Source organism: Capricornis sumatraensis, chromosome 1, assembly GCF_032405125.1.
Source record: "Capricornis sumatraensis isolate serow.1 chromosome 1, serow.2, whole genome shotgun sequence".
NCBI lineage: Eukaryota > Metazoa > Chordata > Mammalia > Artiodactyla > Bovidae > Capricornis > Capricornis sumatraensis.
The window spans coordinates 70,003,986-70,021,267 of record NC_091069.1 but is presented as its reverse complement, the minus strand read 5'-3'; the positions used below and the strand labels follow the sequence as shown (position 1 = coordinate 70,021,267).

At 35.1% G+C, this 17,282-nt stretch overlaps 1 protein-coding gene across 1 annotated transcript in view; it reads right to left on the bottom strand.

Moving 5' to 3' along the window:
* Nucleotides 1–17,282, bottom strand: part of PSME4 (proteasome activator subunit 4) — a 96,107-nt gene that overhangs the window by 22,552 nt on the left and 56,273 nt on the right. Inside the window, exons 21-35 of the mRNA XM_068987673.1 lie at nt 14,502–14,557; nt 13,539–13,595; nt 13,277–13,332; nt 13,084–13,182; nt 11,595–11,657; nt 11,224–11,319; nt 9,827–9,958; nt 8,066–8,275; nt 6,872–7,008; nt 5,980–6,033; nt 5,718–5,847; nt 5,021–5,102; nt 2,260–2,413; nt 1,093–1,162; nt 435–560 (exon numbers count right to left, since the gene is read on the bottom strand). Of these exons, the coding sequence (XP_068843774.1) occupies nt 435–560; nt 1,093–1,162; nt 2,260–2,413; nt 5,021–5,102; nt 5,718–5,847; nt 5,980–6,033; nt 6,872–7,008; nt 8,066–8,275; nt 9,827–9,958; nt 11,224–11,319; nt 11,595–11,657; nt 13,084–13,182; nt 13,277–13,332; nt 13,539–13,595; nt 14,502–14,557 (1,522 nt within the window). The remainder of the gene's footprint in view (nt 1–434; nt 561–1,092; nt 1,163–2,259; nt 2,414–5,020; nt 5,103–5,717; nt 5,848–5,979; nt 6,034–6,871; nt 7,009–8,065; nt 8,276–9,826; nt 9,959–11,223; nt 11,320–11,594; nt 11,658–13,083; nt 13,183–13,276; nt 13,333–13,538; nt 13,596–14,501; nt 14,558–17,282) is intronic.

Below are 17,282 nucleotides of genomic sequence, written 5' to 3'. Positions count from 1 at the left end.
ACAATCCATGTTCTCACCTTAGAACTTAAGTGCTTTAACAATGTCTGTAAGTTAAAATGGTAAAAGCGCTTGTCATTTGCCATATCACATTAAAATATAATCAATGAAATAAAACTTAATAATCTTTCTGATCTTACAAATATCACACACACCTGAAGAAAAATCAAACAAACATGAAATGCATACAGTCTTGTGGGTTTTGGTATTTTATCTCTACTGCTAATTACAAATATTAGAGATAAGCATTTAAAAGCCTGGTTTTTCGAGTCCTAAACCTTAAGCCAAGATGAATATGACAGGCATTACTTTGACAGTAATTTTAAATAAAGGTAACGATGACTAAACTCAAACTTTGATCAAATACTTTAGAACTCACAAACCTACAAACTGAGAATCACTAAGCTTTATGAAAAGGGTATATAAATAACAGTTACCTTAAAGAGGCAAAAACGTCGAGGATTAAATTTATCTTTTCCTTTTCTGTCTTCTAAAGATAGAAAGGTAATTAACTGTTCGACAAATTTAGGATCAGAAAAATGATCAAATATAATCTGTTCTGCCTATAAAATTGAAAAAAAAAAAGAGAACATTCAGGGATTAAAATTTACTCAAAATTATTTCCATATTTATAAACTACCATAAGTTAAAAGTAAACTTTGTTCAGAGTTACAAAACAGAAGCTATAGCATAAACATAACTGAGGAAGATATAAATTTAAAATAGTTCAAAATAATAAAGAAGTTCTATGAAGACTGAGAGGTTCCAACTTAAATCTATAAATAACTATTTACTAATTATCCACCATTTACATGCAATAAAAAACTAAAAGTCAGTACCTAAGTGAGTGCTAATTAGGCAGTAACTTGAGAGTGACTTAGAGACATAAGCCTTCTGTCAGCTGGTCCTAAGAGAAGGGAAGAGGGTTCGGGCAGGGGGAGAAAGGGAGTATACATTTGCCAGCACTTACTGTACTCCACTGCAGGACACAAATTTGGGGGTGAAAAACATGAACTAAGTTCTAATAAATCAATAGCCAAAAGCAAGACACATGTGAACCAGGTGTGTTCACAAATGGTGAAATTAGATGCTTACCTCTGTCAAATCCTCCCTGCTTCTGCCAAGTTTAGGTTGCTCTTCCACACCAGCATAAACAACCATATTCCTAGACAGTAAGAGTTTGTATTGGCAACACACATAGATAGAAAACAACATTAGAGCTTCATGGGTAAAAAGCATGAGATGTCCACCAGCAGACGAATGGTAAGAAAGCTGTGGTACATATACACAATGGAATATTACTCAGCCATTAAGAAGAATACACTTGAATCAGTTCTAATGAGGTGGATGAATTGGAGCCTATTATACAGAGTGAAGTAAGCCAGAAAGAAAAAAAAAAACAATACAGTATACTAACACATACATATGGAATTTAGAAAGTATGGAAGTAAGCCAGAAAGAAAAAAAAAAAAATACAGTATACTAACACATACATATGGAATTTATATGCGAGATAGCAAGAGACACAGACGTAAAGAACAGTCTTTTGGACTCTGTGGGAGAGGGCGAGGATGGGATGATTTGAGAGAACATCATTGAAACATGTATATTATCATATGTGAAACAGATCGCCAGTCCAGGTTTGATGCCTGAGATAGGATGCTCAGGGCTGGTGCACTGGGATGACCCTGAGGGATGGGACGGGGAGGGAGGTGGGAGTGGGGTTCAGGATGGGAACAGATATACACCCGTGGCTGATTCACATCAATGTATGGCAAAAACCACTACAGTATTGTAAAGTAATTAGCCTCCAGTTAAAATAAATAAATTAAAAAATAAATAAATAAAATACAAAAAAAAATCTATAGGGTCACGCATCCTAATGACATAGATTACTAGGTCAATAAAAGACAAAGAAGTATTTCTTGGGGCTGGTTTAGACAGGTGTAGTATTTTTTTTTTAATAGGCAGGAATATAATTCAGAGCAACTATCAACAAACTCCTTAGAAGTGTAACGGTAGGACTAAGAAAGTTTAAGGGTTTCAGAAGAAAGACAAGAATAGAGGCAGGATGAGGCACAGCATTGACTGGCAAGAACAAAGAAAAGAAGAAGAGTGGAAAAGCTAGAGATTGTGTATCTTTGGTGACAGAGTGCCTATGCTTCAACTGCCTCAGAACGTCCACAGAAATCCAGATGACAAAACAATCTGTATTGAAGATAAGCTGTTCAATAATAAGGCGCGTGGCAAGCTGCAACTTACTGTGGCCAGGTGTAGTATCCCCAATGAGTTTTTTCCACAAAGCAAATTGACTCCCATTCTTTTTTAGTTCTTGGTATGCTTTTGCTATCATAATGCAACCAGTGGTTATCAGGCCTATCACCAGCAACAATCTGGGTAGGTTTAGGATATCCACCTAAGGAAAAGACAATTACATTTGATGAACTTCAAACTATCTGTGCAATAATTATTCTCGACAACCAATCCATAGTGCTAGTGTGACTTTATCTTCATAAGAAGATTCTATGAAAATTCACTCAAGCAAAAAACCACATACATATGAAGCATTTCAAATCAGAAGGGGAAAAATGGGCTTATCATCTACTAAATGGTGCTGGGATAGTTATCTGAGGGAGGAAAAAAAAAAAAAACCAAGCTTGATCCATACTTCATTCCTTTTACCAAAATTTTTAAAATTAATTTTGTTAGGTTTGATTAATTCAATTAGGCTTGAATTAATTACAAAGCCCAAATAATTCCCATGTATTCTTCAACCAGATGCCTTCAATTTTTACATTTTACCATGTGTACACTTTCACATTCTCTCTCTCTGTTCCAAAATAAAGATGGTGGCACATAGCTAAACTCTCCTCCTAAAATGGGGTAAGGAGGAAAACTGAAGATAGCTGTTTGAATATCTCAGGAGTTACCAGAGATTTAAAAAAATTTGATAGTTAAATGATAAATTTGGTTAGGATTTGGCATGCTCACTGCCAAGGGCCTGGGTTCAATTACTGGTTGCAGAACTAAGATCCCAGAACTAAGCATGAGGGGCAGCCTCAAAAAAAATTTCTCCTTCCAAAATCAAATTAACTTTGCCCCTAAACATTTATTGATGAATTAATGGTAATTGCATTTAAGTCTTTGAAATACTGTTTGAGTCTACGGCCATACCACCCTGAACGCGCCCGATCTCGTCTGAAACACTGTTTGAGAAATAACTACTGCAATTGCTTAACTGGTGAGACAAATAAGAAGTAGATAACGTGTATCCAGAGTATGTAAAAGGTACACATTTTATGTATTATAAAGACACAAAGAGCCATCTGTTTTATAAACATTGTCATCACTAGTTTTTACTAGGTCAACTGTTTTCCCTTTATAATATTATTTCATACTTAGAATTAAAGTCTTCCTAGGCATGCTAGTAAAGTAATGCTCAAAATTCTCCAAGCCAGGCTTTAGCAATACGTGAACCATGAACTTCCTGATGTTCAAGCTGGTTTTAGAAAAGGCAGAGGAACAAGAGATCAAATTGCCAACATCTACTGGATCATGGAAAAAGCAAGAGAGTTTCAGGAAAACATCTATTTCTGCTTTACTGACTATGCCAAAGCCTTTGACAGTGTGGATCACAATAAACTGTGGAAAATTCTGAAAGAGATGGGAATACCAGACCACCTGACCTGCCTCTTGAAAAATCTGTATGCAGGTCAGGAAGCAGCAGTTAGAACTGGACATGGAACAACAGACTGGTTCCAAATAGGAAAAGGAGTACATCAAGGCTGTATCTTGTCACCCTGCTTATTTAACTTATATGCAGAGTACATCATGAGAAACGCTGGACTGGAAGAAACACAAGCTGGAATCAAGATTGCCGGGAGAAATATCAATCACCTCAGATACGCAGATGACACCACCCTTATGGCAGAAAGTGAAGAGGAACTAAAAAGCTTCTTGATGAAAGTGAAAGAGGACAATGAAAAAGTTGGCCTAAAGCTCAACATTCAGAAAACGAAGATCACGGCATCCGGTCCCATCACTTCATGGGAAATAGATGGGGAAACAGTGGAAACAGTGTCAGACTTTATTTTTGGGGGCTCCAAAATCACTGCAGATGGTGATTGCAGCCATGAAATTAAAAGACACTTACTCCTTGGAAGAAAAGTTATGACCAACCTAGACAGCATATTCAAAAGCAGAAACATTACTTTGCTGACTAAGGTCTGTCTAGTCAAGGCTATGGTTTTTCCTGTGGTCATGTATGGATGTGAGAGTTGGACTATGAAGAAGGCTGAGCGCTGAAGAATTGATGCTTTTGAACTGTGGTGTTGGAGAAGACTCTTGAGAGTCCCTTGGTCTGCAAGGAGATCCAACCAGTCCATTCTGAAGGAGATCAGCCCTGGGATTTCTCTGGAAGGAATGATGCTAAAGCTGAAACTCCAGTACTTTGGCCACCTCATGTGAAGAGTTGACTCATTGGAAAAGACTCTGATGCTGGGAGGGATTGGGGGCAGGAGGAGAAGGGGACGACAGAGGATGAGATGGCTGGATGGCATCACGGACTCGATTGGTGTGAGTCTGAGTGAACTCCGGGAGATGGTGATGGACAGAGAGGCCTGGCGTGCTGCGATTCATGGGGTCACAAAGAGTCAGAGACGACCGAGCGACTGAACTGAACTGAACTGAAGGGCTTTCCCTGGTGTCCAGTGGCTAAGACTCTGTACTCCCAATGGAGGGAGTCTAGGTTCGATCCCTGGTCAGGGAACTAGATCCTACATATATCACAACTAAGAGTTCGCATGCTGCAACTGAACATCTAGCACGGTAAAACAAAATCTTGCATGCTACAACTAAGCTCTGGCACAGCCAAACAATTATCTTTTTTTAAGTAAAAAAAAAAATCTATACTTCTATACTTGGTACAGAAAAATATTTGGATCAAGAACTGTAATCTATACATTTCAAAGAAGCTTTCCAAGTCTGACTAAGAAGCACTATTCATCACATTGGTAATACTTACTGATTTCATAGGGACTGACGGTCAGTTTTTTGTGGGTTCTTTTTAGCTGCTTAAGAATACCAGCAACAGCTGAGATTGCCATCTAGAAAAGAAGCAGGTAAGGTACATTTTATGTCTCTCAAAGGGTTGCTACCTTGACCCAAAGCAGAAGCTTGAGTTTTGTTTCTCTCAAAAGCAGAGAAATACCTCACCCACGTGACATGTGACACGTGATAGCAGTCACGTGAGTGCTAACTCTGATTTGGGCTGAGTTGTTTCCAGTTCTTACTGTTGAACCCTCACCCATGCAAGGCTCTGCCTAAACAACCTGTATCCTTTCTTTGTTAAACCAATTCCTATCTTAGTCTAGACATTTCCTCCTAGGGATCTTTCCCCAGTGTGCCAGGCCAGGTCACCCGCCTCAGATAGTTTTCAAGTAAAACCAAAAATCTGGATCCCTCAGACACCTTTTCCTTCCTGTAACATGTTATAATGTAGCTGTGGTTAATTTTTCTAAGTCAGGCTTTCCAATAACATATAAACATGCTTCCTGCTATATCCCCAGTGTTGAAATTCACAGTACCTGAGAACACCTCTTCATGTCTTTGTTGAATGAATTATTACCATCTCTGATCCAAGAGAGGTAGATTTCAAATCAATATACTTCAACGTGTAAAAATTCTCAAAGGCAAGATTATAGCTAAAATAAAATATCTACCTTTCGAACTACAATTGCATCATGGTTGAGATTCTCAACAAAAAAACGTATGGCACGAAGAGGCAACACTCTGTCATCTCTCAAGAGTAGAGACAAAAGCCCAATGCCTATATGCTCAAATTTCCAGGGCCTGAAAAGGGGAGAGTGGGAAAAAAATCAGAAAACACACAGACAGTCATTCATGGTCTTCAGGGTAGAAATCCTCTATAACATTGAAGATGAAAGTATTGGGAATTAAAAAAATACTTCTTTTTGCACTTACAAGTTTCTCTGCTCCACACCATCTAGCAAAGTGTTAACCAAATTTTCATAGTTCCTTAAAAAAAAAAAAATTTCAGGTGAACTACTATTTTAATACAGTGCTAAGATGAATATAAAAAATGTAATGTAATTCAAATTCCTGCCAAATTCACCATCCTCATTACCAGACTATAAAGGGTCTGATGAAAAACAAGCCAGAGTGAAGTAAGCAGATGGGTGAAACCGAAAAGAAAATAAGAAAAGAGAGAAAAAGTAGAGAGAGAAAAAAAAGTAGCACTGGTATACCGAGCAACTGAACTGTTCCTGGGTGGGTATTCAAAAGGAAATCTGTGAGTGGTAATCAGGAGTGGTCTATCTACACAACACCCAGGTATACATGAGGTAGACTATGAAGTTTATTATTTATATAGAAATGCTGGGAAAAAAATTAATGAGTACACTTATAAGGCAAAGAAAACAAAGTTGGGAAAGCTCCTGCTTGAGTGTTACTGCTGAAGTACTTTGGTTCCAAAAATCTAAAAGCAATTTACTAATATCATGATAACAAATTCATATAAATTTGATCAAAAGGTTACTACTGTAACAGCTATGATGAGATAAATATATTGAACTTAAATTTAAGATTTAATGAGTGGAATATGTATATTAAAAGAAAAATCAATTCATGCTGAAAAAAACATATGGCATGATTATTTTAAGATGGTGTTTTTCTATCTCCATAGCTAAAAGTGACAAACAGATCTTCACAATAACTACCTCTTAACATTTAGGTATCTCTTCAGTATCAATGTGTCAATCTCATTAGGTAGTTATAGTGCATCACTATTTGAGAGATATTTAAAACCTACTGTCTATAAAATTACACGTCTGGATAAGCAGGCATTAATAATTACCTTAGGGCATCAACATTCCTCCCTTGTTGGCGTTTAAGTCCTTCTTTAATTTCTTCTGAGCTAAGCATTGTTTGGTTGAGAGAGGGGTTTTTTGATTGTTGAAGTAATTCTGCTATTCCAACACATGACTTTGGAATCTTATTAAAAAGAAAAGCCAGGAAGAAAATGAAGTATGGACATATCGTGTATAAATCTTAACATTATGCTAAGTGACAGAAGCCAGATATAATCGGCCACAAATCGTATAACTGCATTTACATGTAATGTCCATAATAGGCAAATTAACAGAGAAAAAGAGCAAGTCAGTAGTTTCCAGGGCCTTCGAGTATGGGGAAATGGGAAGCAACTATTATTGGGTATAAGGTTTCTTTGAGTAATTATAATGTTCCAGAATTAGAGTACTGATGGTTATACAACCCTGTGCATAGACTATTGTGATTATAAGCACACAACTGTTTTGTTAAAAAGGTGTTTGTATGTGAATTACACCTCAAGTTTAAAAAAAAATTTTTTAAAGAAAGTATAATCTGACAGTTACAAATAGTAAGAGTATATTTTGCAAAAATGGTATACATTTAGAGCAGTGATTTCTAAAACTGAGGATAGATGTAAAACAAAATAACTTCAGAAAAGAGGGGGATTCAACTGTACTCACATCTCTCACCCATCCCCAATTCTGTTGGGTGTGTAAATAGGCATTTGAAAATTTTTAGATGATAATCTGCTCTGCATCCTCATCTTAGCTCTACTGAACCTGATACTTACTTTTTCATTTGTCAAATCATCCAATTTTAATCTTCACTATAAATTATAAGTCACAAACCCTGTAGTCAATCTTCTGTGACTTTGACTAGTAAAACTGACCACCTAAAGTAGAACCAACTCTCAGAAAAATGAGGCCACAGACATACAGGGAATAATGGCAAATGCCAACAATGTAATATACTTTGTGGCCTCTTGGTAGAAAACCACCCAGTTCTCTCCTGGCCATGCTTCAACTTTCTACTTCTCCCTGACATTTACAGTAATGATGACTAAAGCATTAAAAGGAAAGAGAAAACAAATGCTTAAAAAAAAAAAGAAAGAATCAAATGTCAAGAAAATGATTACTGAAAAAGAGACAAGAAAAATCAGAACATTTTAACAAAGCAGTGTTTGCACTAAAGTTTGAATTTAAAAAATGATTTTGCTTACTGTGAAGTCCAAGCCAATTGTTTCATATTGCCGATGAATCTTTTCTGCAAGATCATCAAACAGCCTCACTATTGATGGCTTTTCCAGGGACATTGCTTGGCTAAGCCCAGAAGAAACAATTGCTGGCCAAGTCTGTACAATACAGTCCCAATCATGAAGGTTTGCCAAGCATACACCACTGTGATTTCCAAGCAGACAATACAAGGCGCCCTGCAGGATAAAATGAAGATGAGAACTAAGGCACTGTTTGGTTGTAGCCAACAATCCTACATGTTATTTTCAAATCTACTCAACACTGATTATTTAAATGCTTGGTATTGGTTAGTAAAACAGGTTCACACATTTAACATGTTACTTTTATAGAGATCTGAACTTGACACTTAAGTGCAATCCAGTAATATTTTCTCTAAGTCATTTAACAGATGGGTAGCTCAAAGAACGGCTATTAGTACAGAAATGTAAAGATTTGCTTTTAAGGATATTAGCTTCCATTCTAATTCTCTGCTACTACATTTATAAAGGCTGTGAAATCTGCCACTCTTTGCATTTCAGGGTATAATGTCTGGAGTACTTAAAAAAACAGTAGTTAAATCTGGTTGCCGAGTATCTCCCTAATTATATAAAAATTAGGTTACTTCATTATACTGCATACTTTTTATTAATACTAATAAGGTCTGTATAATCAAAGCTATTGTTTTTCCAGTAGTGATGTATGGATCTGAGAGTTGGACCATAAAGAAGACTGAGTGCCAAAGAATTGATGCTTTTGAACTGTGGTGTTAGAGAAGACTCTTGAGAGTTCCTTGGACTGCAAGGAGATTAAGGCAGTCAATTCTAAAGGAAATCAATCTTAAATATTCATTGGAAGGACTGATGCTGAAGCTGAAGCTCCAATAATTTGGCCTCCTGATGCACAGACCCGATTCATTAGAAGAGATCTTGATGCTGGGAAAGATGCAAGATAGAAGACGGGGATAACAGAGGACGAGATGGTTGGATGGCATCACTGACTCAAAGGACATGAGAGTGAGAAGCTCTGGGAGATGGTGAAGGACAGGGAAGCCTGTCTGTAGTTTGTGGGGTCACAGTCAGACACAACTGAGGGAGTGAACAACAACAAATAGGAGTTCAATTAATCAAAATGATTCTGATGACAGTAGATACCTCTTTTTAAGGTACCCTATTTTACTGAGGACATCCTCAAAGGCTCATCGAGCAAAGACTGCCTGTAATGCAGGATACACAGGAGATGCAGGTTCAATCCCTGGGTTGGGAAGATTCCCTTGAGGAGGAAATGGCAACCCACTCTAAATATTCTTGCCTGAGAAATCCCATGGACAGAGGAGCCTAGCGGGTTACACTCTATAGGGTTGCAAAGAGTCAGACATGACTGAGTGACTAAGTATGCATGCATTTTAATAAAAAAGAGCTATTAGGATCAAATCATTTTATTTCCTGAACATTCACAATTCCAATCTGGCTTCTTAACCATCTTGGACTCTAATCCTCTTTACAGTTCTTATAAGGTCGCTGTAACTTCAATTTTACTGACTTCACAGTTTCCAATTTTAATCTTACTTGACCTGTCTGATTTTGTCCATTTAAACTGCTCTCAACAACATATCACCCAATGAGTTAGACTGTCTATAACCCTCTTGAATTAGATACCTGCCTTGGGGGTCAGCAATTCCATTACTGTGAAATTCTTTCACTTTTTCTCCACAGTTGAAAAATTTTGTAGTAAAAACAAAAACACTGTACCTTGAACTGCTGTTGAGTGACATCTTGTCTATCAGGTCGTAAGAACCCCAAAACCAAGGGAATGATATCTCTGCAACAGAAGTTATATGCTCCCAAGGCAGCAAAAAATGTTTGCTGGGCCTTATTTCTGACCTAAAGAAAGAATTATGAATAGATGTTTATTAAACAGTAGAAAAACTACAAAAAAAATTCCATATGAATGATTAAAACAAAGCAGTAGTAATTTACATGCTGTTGTGATAACAGAAAAATATACCAAAGCACATAACAAAAATGAGTAAATAATAATCTTTTTATCAGAAGGAAAGCAAACTACCACCAACTACATCTAAAGTTTAAGTTACACTTGTTCAATCATTTTTGCTAAAAGAGAGACTGAACGGAACCAATATGCATTTGTTCAGTAACATAATCAGCAGACTATTAAACTTTTTATTCTGAGTTATTCTTAATGAGAATAGTCAGACTGCCTTTGTGTCTACATAAGGAAAATCAAAGACTTTCCAAAACACAAAACAACTTAAACTTTTTAATGCAAACCTTAGGTATAGGCCACATATTTTGAACCCAAACAAAAGATTCAGTATAAATTCATAACCAATGAACAAAACAGTAATGAACAACAGCTCATTATAGTAAAAAGCAATATACTGTACATTTTTCAAACTTTTAAAAATAATACTTCAGGCAAAATCTCTGGGTTAGACTGGTTTCCTAATTTATAGACTCACTGGCTATTTATAAATCTCTTATGAATTTTTGGTCCTATGCTACCTAAAAGGATGTACCCCACAAACTCACATGGCATCAGCTTCCTAAACTCGAGCATAATGCCACAGAAGAATTATATGGCCTTCAAAGGCTGGTATTCATAATATGATTTAAGTGGTATCAACATTATACTAGCTACATTAGCATTATCTACTTTAGTTATATTTTTCAAAAAAAATTTTGAGAAGCAATTATAAACAGCAAAAATAAACGTTATTTTAAAAAGAGAAGCAAAACTAATTTGCATGTATTTGTAATTTAAAACAAACTTTTGATGCTAATAAATTATTTAAATCTCCTTGTTAAAATGGGGATACTTAATTTTTTTAAAAATTTTTTTATTTTATATCAGAGTATAGCTGATTAACAGTGACATGACAGTTTTAGGTAGACAGCAAGGCACTCAGCCATACATGTACATGTATCCATTCTGCCACGTAACACTGAGCAGAGTTCCATATGTTTTACAGTAGGTCCTTGTTGGTTATCCATTTTAAATACAGCAGTGTGTACATGACATTCCCAAACTCCCTAATTATCCTTTCCTCAAAATGGGGATACTTTAGATTGAGTGTTACAAAATGGGTAAGAGGGGGACACGTCCAGAGTATCTGGACTAGCCTTACCTGACTGTATGAACTTGTAGATAAACGAAGAAGATCTCTAATCATATCTTGATGTATCTTTTTGTATTCGCAACCCTCAACAGTTAGTGTTCGCAGCTAAAAAAAGAGACCAGTGTAAATCAAATCTCAAAGTTTTTAATAAAAGTTCATTTAATTATGACATAACACCAATAATTAAATATGTATCTGAAAAACTGTCATTTTAAAAAAGTCATCATGGCGAGTTCCTTGGTGGCCTAGTGGTTAGGATTCCAGGTTTTCACTGCTGTGGCTCAGGTTGAATCCCTAGCTGGTGAACTGAGGTCTCACAAGCCGCATGCAAGGCATGCCCCTCCCCGCAAAAGGTATCTTGATTTTAAAAAGCTATTTACCTCATGTTGCAACATTACTCTGTCAATCAATAGTGCTCTGATATGTTGTTTTTTCCCATGAAGCTGAAAAACAGAGTGGCAAACACTTGAGCATCTTCCATGAATGCCTCAACAGTGGGGTCCTCCGAATCCCTTAACAAAAACATTAGCTCAAAGAAGGTACAGGAAGGGCTTGTGGGGAGTGGAGGTGTTTCACTTATTCTAAAATAATATGAGACATATTTTAAAATATATTATTAATTTCATGGCTAATTGTAGGAATATTCCCTTTAAATAGCTCATCCAACACCCACTTTTTCTGATGATTTATTAACAAATCCATGTGCAGGAGAGCAGTGCAGCTGGTCTTTATTCAACCAAATACAATACTAATACTATAAATACAACACCAGCCCCTAAGAAAATTTATTGACTCTACTACATTTATAAATAGCCTTTCTGGGTAATTGTATATGTTTACTACAGAATATAACATCTTTTACTTTTGTAAAAATTACCTTTTAAGTTTTCCCCTACCCCCAATCTTCTACCCAGTCACTAAAGGAAGAAGTCTGGAACCCAGATTCCTCTTTTATACCTTAATCTAATTGGATATCAAGCCCCCGCCAGTTCTTTCATTTTCAAAACCCCTTACCTCCACCCTAGCACAGGCTATGCTTTCCCATCTGAACTATTACTAAAGCCTCTTGACTTCCAGGCTCGTCTGCCTACTGCTTATTCTTACAGCAGTGGCAGAGCTTTTTAAAACCCACTGAACTGCATGTTCATCCTCTCAATATTCACATCAGATCTACTTAAGAACTTTTAAGGATTTCCCCACTGCTGAATGTAGAACTGGAGCACATTCTTGGGACAAAACTAGAACTGACCTAGTTTGCCTCCTACCACTCCTACCTACAACTACTGTTCCCTAAGACAGTCCATGTTGGTACATCTCCTTGCCTTTTCCCATGTCAATCTCTTTGTTTAAAATATGTAGTACCCCATGCCTAAACAACAAACTCGTAAAACCTTTACAGTCTCAATTTCCAAAAAAAGTCTCCCAATGAAGAACTGTGCTATGATCATCAAATGGCTGGTTTAAGTTATCCTTTTTTCCCTGCTCCCAGGAGATCTTATATTGACATCTCCTGGAGAACCAATTAAGATTAAATAAAACACAACGCTTTAAATTCACACCTATGGGCAATTTCTACTTTTCATTCCTTTAGGTTCTTATATGATAGCGAGAATGCGGTTGCCAAGTTATCATACTCCAAATTGCCATTGAGAGTTCAGAGACTAGTACGGAAATTGACAGAAGAGGTTTCAGTAAAGCGTATTTATTTCCAGGATCCTTTTGATTATGCCAGGATATAGTATTTGAAAATCTACTATTTTTACTTACAGGGAAACTTCCTCTATGTGCTGAACAAATGCTAAATTAGGTGGTTATATCAATATTATATACCTTTAAAATAAATTCTGAGTTTTAAGTGAAAATACTGACCCGATTTTCCATTGATTTCTTTACTAGGTTAAAGCTTTTCCAACGAGAGTCAAATTCATGCTTGTGAGATCCTTGGAACTGCAAAAGGTCTCCAATAATCTGTGCCAAAGAATTTCAGATTTTATATTTATGAGTTGTCACATCAAATCTGGTCATATTAATAACCATGCAACTGTGTAAGTAACAATTGTACCTTTATGATAAGAAACAAGGACTTGGTATCATCTTCTGAATTATTAAGTATGTGGTCTATAATAGGAGGAAAAGAATTTTTGTTTAAATATTTTAAATTACCATAGGACTCCTGATATACTAGAAAAGAACGGAAAAAAAAAACCCACCACCTGATATTCTCACCATTTATAATTTTTAAATGGTGAAGTAAAAGCACATATGCTATAAAATTTCCATATACTTAGTAAAAAATAATTAGTTAAATACATGTATGTACTTACTAAGAAGTTTCCTTATGACCCTAGCAATTGTTTCTCGGTAGTTCTCTCTGGATAGATCTATTTTTAAAAAATGAGAAAAGGCATTTTACACACACTGAATGCAGCCCAGAGCTTTGAAGTTTATATTAGCAGTTATGTCAAGAAGAGATAATGTATCCAGGAAGAAAATAAATGGGTCTGTATATGGAAAAGAATCTAAAAAGAGTAGATACATATGTGTAACAGATTCACTTTGCTGTACACTTCAAATTAATACAACACTGTAAATTAATTGCAACTATACTTCCAATAAAAATGTAAAAAAAAAATGGATCTGTCTTTATCATAGTTGGTTAGTAGCTTGGCATGATACAGAATATCTTTTAAAACCTGCACAGTTACAAGAACCTGCTTATAAACCTTTATTATTAGGCAGGCAAGGAGGAGGGAGACAAAACTGTCTTTGCCTGTATTTCAAAGGCTCTAGTCACTAATTACGGACCAAAAATGCATACGATTCTTTAATCAGTTGTGGTGACCAAATCAAACAAACAAAAGTTACATCTAATTAATTAATATATGCAATGAACTCCAACGTTAATCCAGCAATCAGGAAGTGTGCTAAATTAATTAATGTTAGATTCAGAACATTAAATTAACACTAAATGTTTTGCATAAGTTGAATATACAAGGGTTTAGCTCAAGTATAGAATAACCACTGTAACCATAAATGAGCATTACAATATACGCAAGTCTCCCTTTGCACACGGAAAGCATCTACCCTTTAATGGCTATTCTTTATCTAATGATTCCCCACTTTCTCCAGAAAAAGCAAAGACAATATTGTGTATTAATATTCACTTTACATATGAAAGAGACTAGAAAAGTTGTAACTACAGAATTGTAAAAGAGTTACAATTAACTCTTGTAAAGTAACTGATAAAAATAATCCACACAGATTTATTCAGATTAGGATTCACATACCATATTCAAGTCCAGTATATAACTTTGTCTCTTCCAAGGACACCATACTTGGTACCCTGTATAAAGACAAGAATGCCTGTATTTATTAACAATACCAAAAAAGGAGGTTTAAAGGGAAAAAGGTCATTGCTAGAATGTTTAGATGATCATCTTTAACACAGATCTCTCATCTTCAACACTTTCTTTACTCTAGCCTTGTGAAGACTAATGGTCTATCTGTTTCAGTAAGTACAGTATTATTCATCTTCAAAAAAATGTTAATTAAATGTAATGATTTTGGGGGGGTGGAATTCACTGCCCAAATGAACATAACACTGATATTCAATATACAAGTGTAAAAGCTTAAGACTGATGATAAACATTTATACAAGAAATAGTAAACTTTCAATGTTATAATAATGGTTAAAATAAACACCAAAAAAAATCACCATCAAATTTTACTGTAAAATATATAGCAGACAAGCTTCTTTAGATAATCATCACTCTTCCTCTTACAACCAGCTAAAGTGATCTCTCCTAACACCTGCAATAAAATACCACTACTTCTGAAGATGTTCATATGTAAAAATACCACATTCAAAGTCACATTTTAGGTACCTAAGGACAGATTCTACTGGGGAATATGAATTTTTATATCTGAAATATAAATTTTTTAATGACAAACATTTTATTTCAAAATATGATTCAATTCAATAACTTTTTATAAACAAATATTTTAATACTTTCTAAGAAAAGGAAGAAAGGAGCAAATTGCTAAGGAAACATGAGATAAGAGTATCCTATACAGGGCTAATTAGTAATAAATAGAAGTTTTATAATTATTGCTTGTAATTCATGAACTACTACTTGTAAAGAAGAAAAACTATTTTTAAATCAACACCCCCCACCAATACTGTATCTTTTCTTTTTTAAGTTGAACTAAGTTATCTTTATCCTAATAATTGGTTGCTATGGATTCTGGGGTTTATCTAAACGGGTAAATAACATTAAGATTACTAAAACCCAATTATTTAACTATGTTCTTGGCCATGATGTAGTGCTTAGGACGGCAACTGTACTGTCTCAAGTTTCCAAACCAAATCTACAGAATATAACAAAGAATGGTAATATTTCTTAATATAAAATGTTAATTTGCTTTTCAGAGAATTTCAAGTTCAAATTCAAATTGGTCTTAAAATCTTGTTTTCACTCCATAAAGTTTCAACTTTTGGCAACAGCGTGCAAACTTGAACATTCTATAAAAATGTGTATGATTGAAAAATATATATGCATACAGAGTCTAGTCAGTAAAAAATAAGATCAGATTCTTTCACAGTGAACTTCAAGGGGAGTTCAGCATCTTTACTGAAATTAGATTTCGCCAAGAAAGAGAAAAGGCTGTACTCAAATAGTCACAAGCATTAGGCATAAAACTGTTAATCCCCACCCCCACAGAGCAGGGGAAGTACTTGTCACAAGCTATCACAAGGTCTCCTCCTTGCTGCTAATAAACATACCTTGCCCAACCCATACCTAGTACCACATAATATTGAACCAAGCATGCATTCTAATTATTGTCACAAAATTACTCTTAACAAATGAGTTTTTTAAAAGCAATCTCTATAATAAACTATCCTGAAAATTTTTGTACTGTATCAAACACACAAGCAAACAAAAGGCTATCAGTTAGGAATCTGAAATGTTTTTTTAATATGCCTTTCTGACTGTAACCACATTTAAAAACAAGTCTCATCTAAGGGTCCCGATGTTGTAAAAATCCACGTGTCACTCTGAACTGTTTCCCTATCAGAAAATTGGAAAAATACTATCACTTATTACACAATTATCTAAAAACATATCAACCTGTATGGAAAATATTTAAGTAGTTTATTTAAATTAAAATGGCTTCAGCTTTTACTTTTAAAACCTGAATTATAACACATCTTACATATCTCAAGTGCATAGAAGGCATCTGTTTAGACATATATTTCAGCTTTATTTGTTTTTATCCATCTCAAGTTTCTTTTATGCTTATTTATCTAAGATTCAGCTTTAACTGATCCCTTATCTAACAGATTAATTAAACTGATTGTACTGACACCTTTTACACTGAATGTTTCTCAGTACAAATATTTATATTAAATATTTTTTCTGATCTTTCTTTAAAAGAAGAATTTTCTAAAAGAAATCTCTCTCCATTACTCAAATAAGACTTGTACCTCTTCGTGGGTACTACATTTTAAGTCTATGTGTGCTGGGCTGTACTCTCCCATACTTAAAACTGCTCTTGTAACTTTTAGTTATGTACATAATCTTTGCCAAGTAGACTTAAAGTGCCATCAACAATTATAGATCTGCATTCTGATTAAATACTATAGTAACAATACATATAATTTAAATCAAATACCATGACTCCTCCACCTCAAGTGAAATTCATTCTACTCATTCATTGGTTCATTTTTACAAACAGTAACATAAAAATAAAATTCTGACAAATAATTTCAACACAGCATATTACAAATAATATTAACTATACAATAATAATCAAGTTAGATCAGGTTCACAGCAACTACACAGTACCACCAAGCCATCTAATTTACAACAAAATGTGTTTAATATTTGCACCACTTAAAAAACAAAGTTTTCTACAACTATGTTATTTGTACCACAGGATGACAATCTTTAGATCTGATTAGAGTAGAACTACGAAAATAATCACTGGTGGGAAAGAAAGGATGATGAAAAAGGAAGAAATGACCAATAACATAAAAACAAAATATACAGTACAAATCAAATACGCAT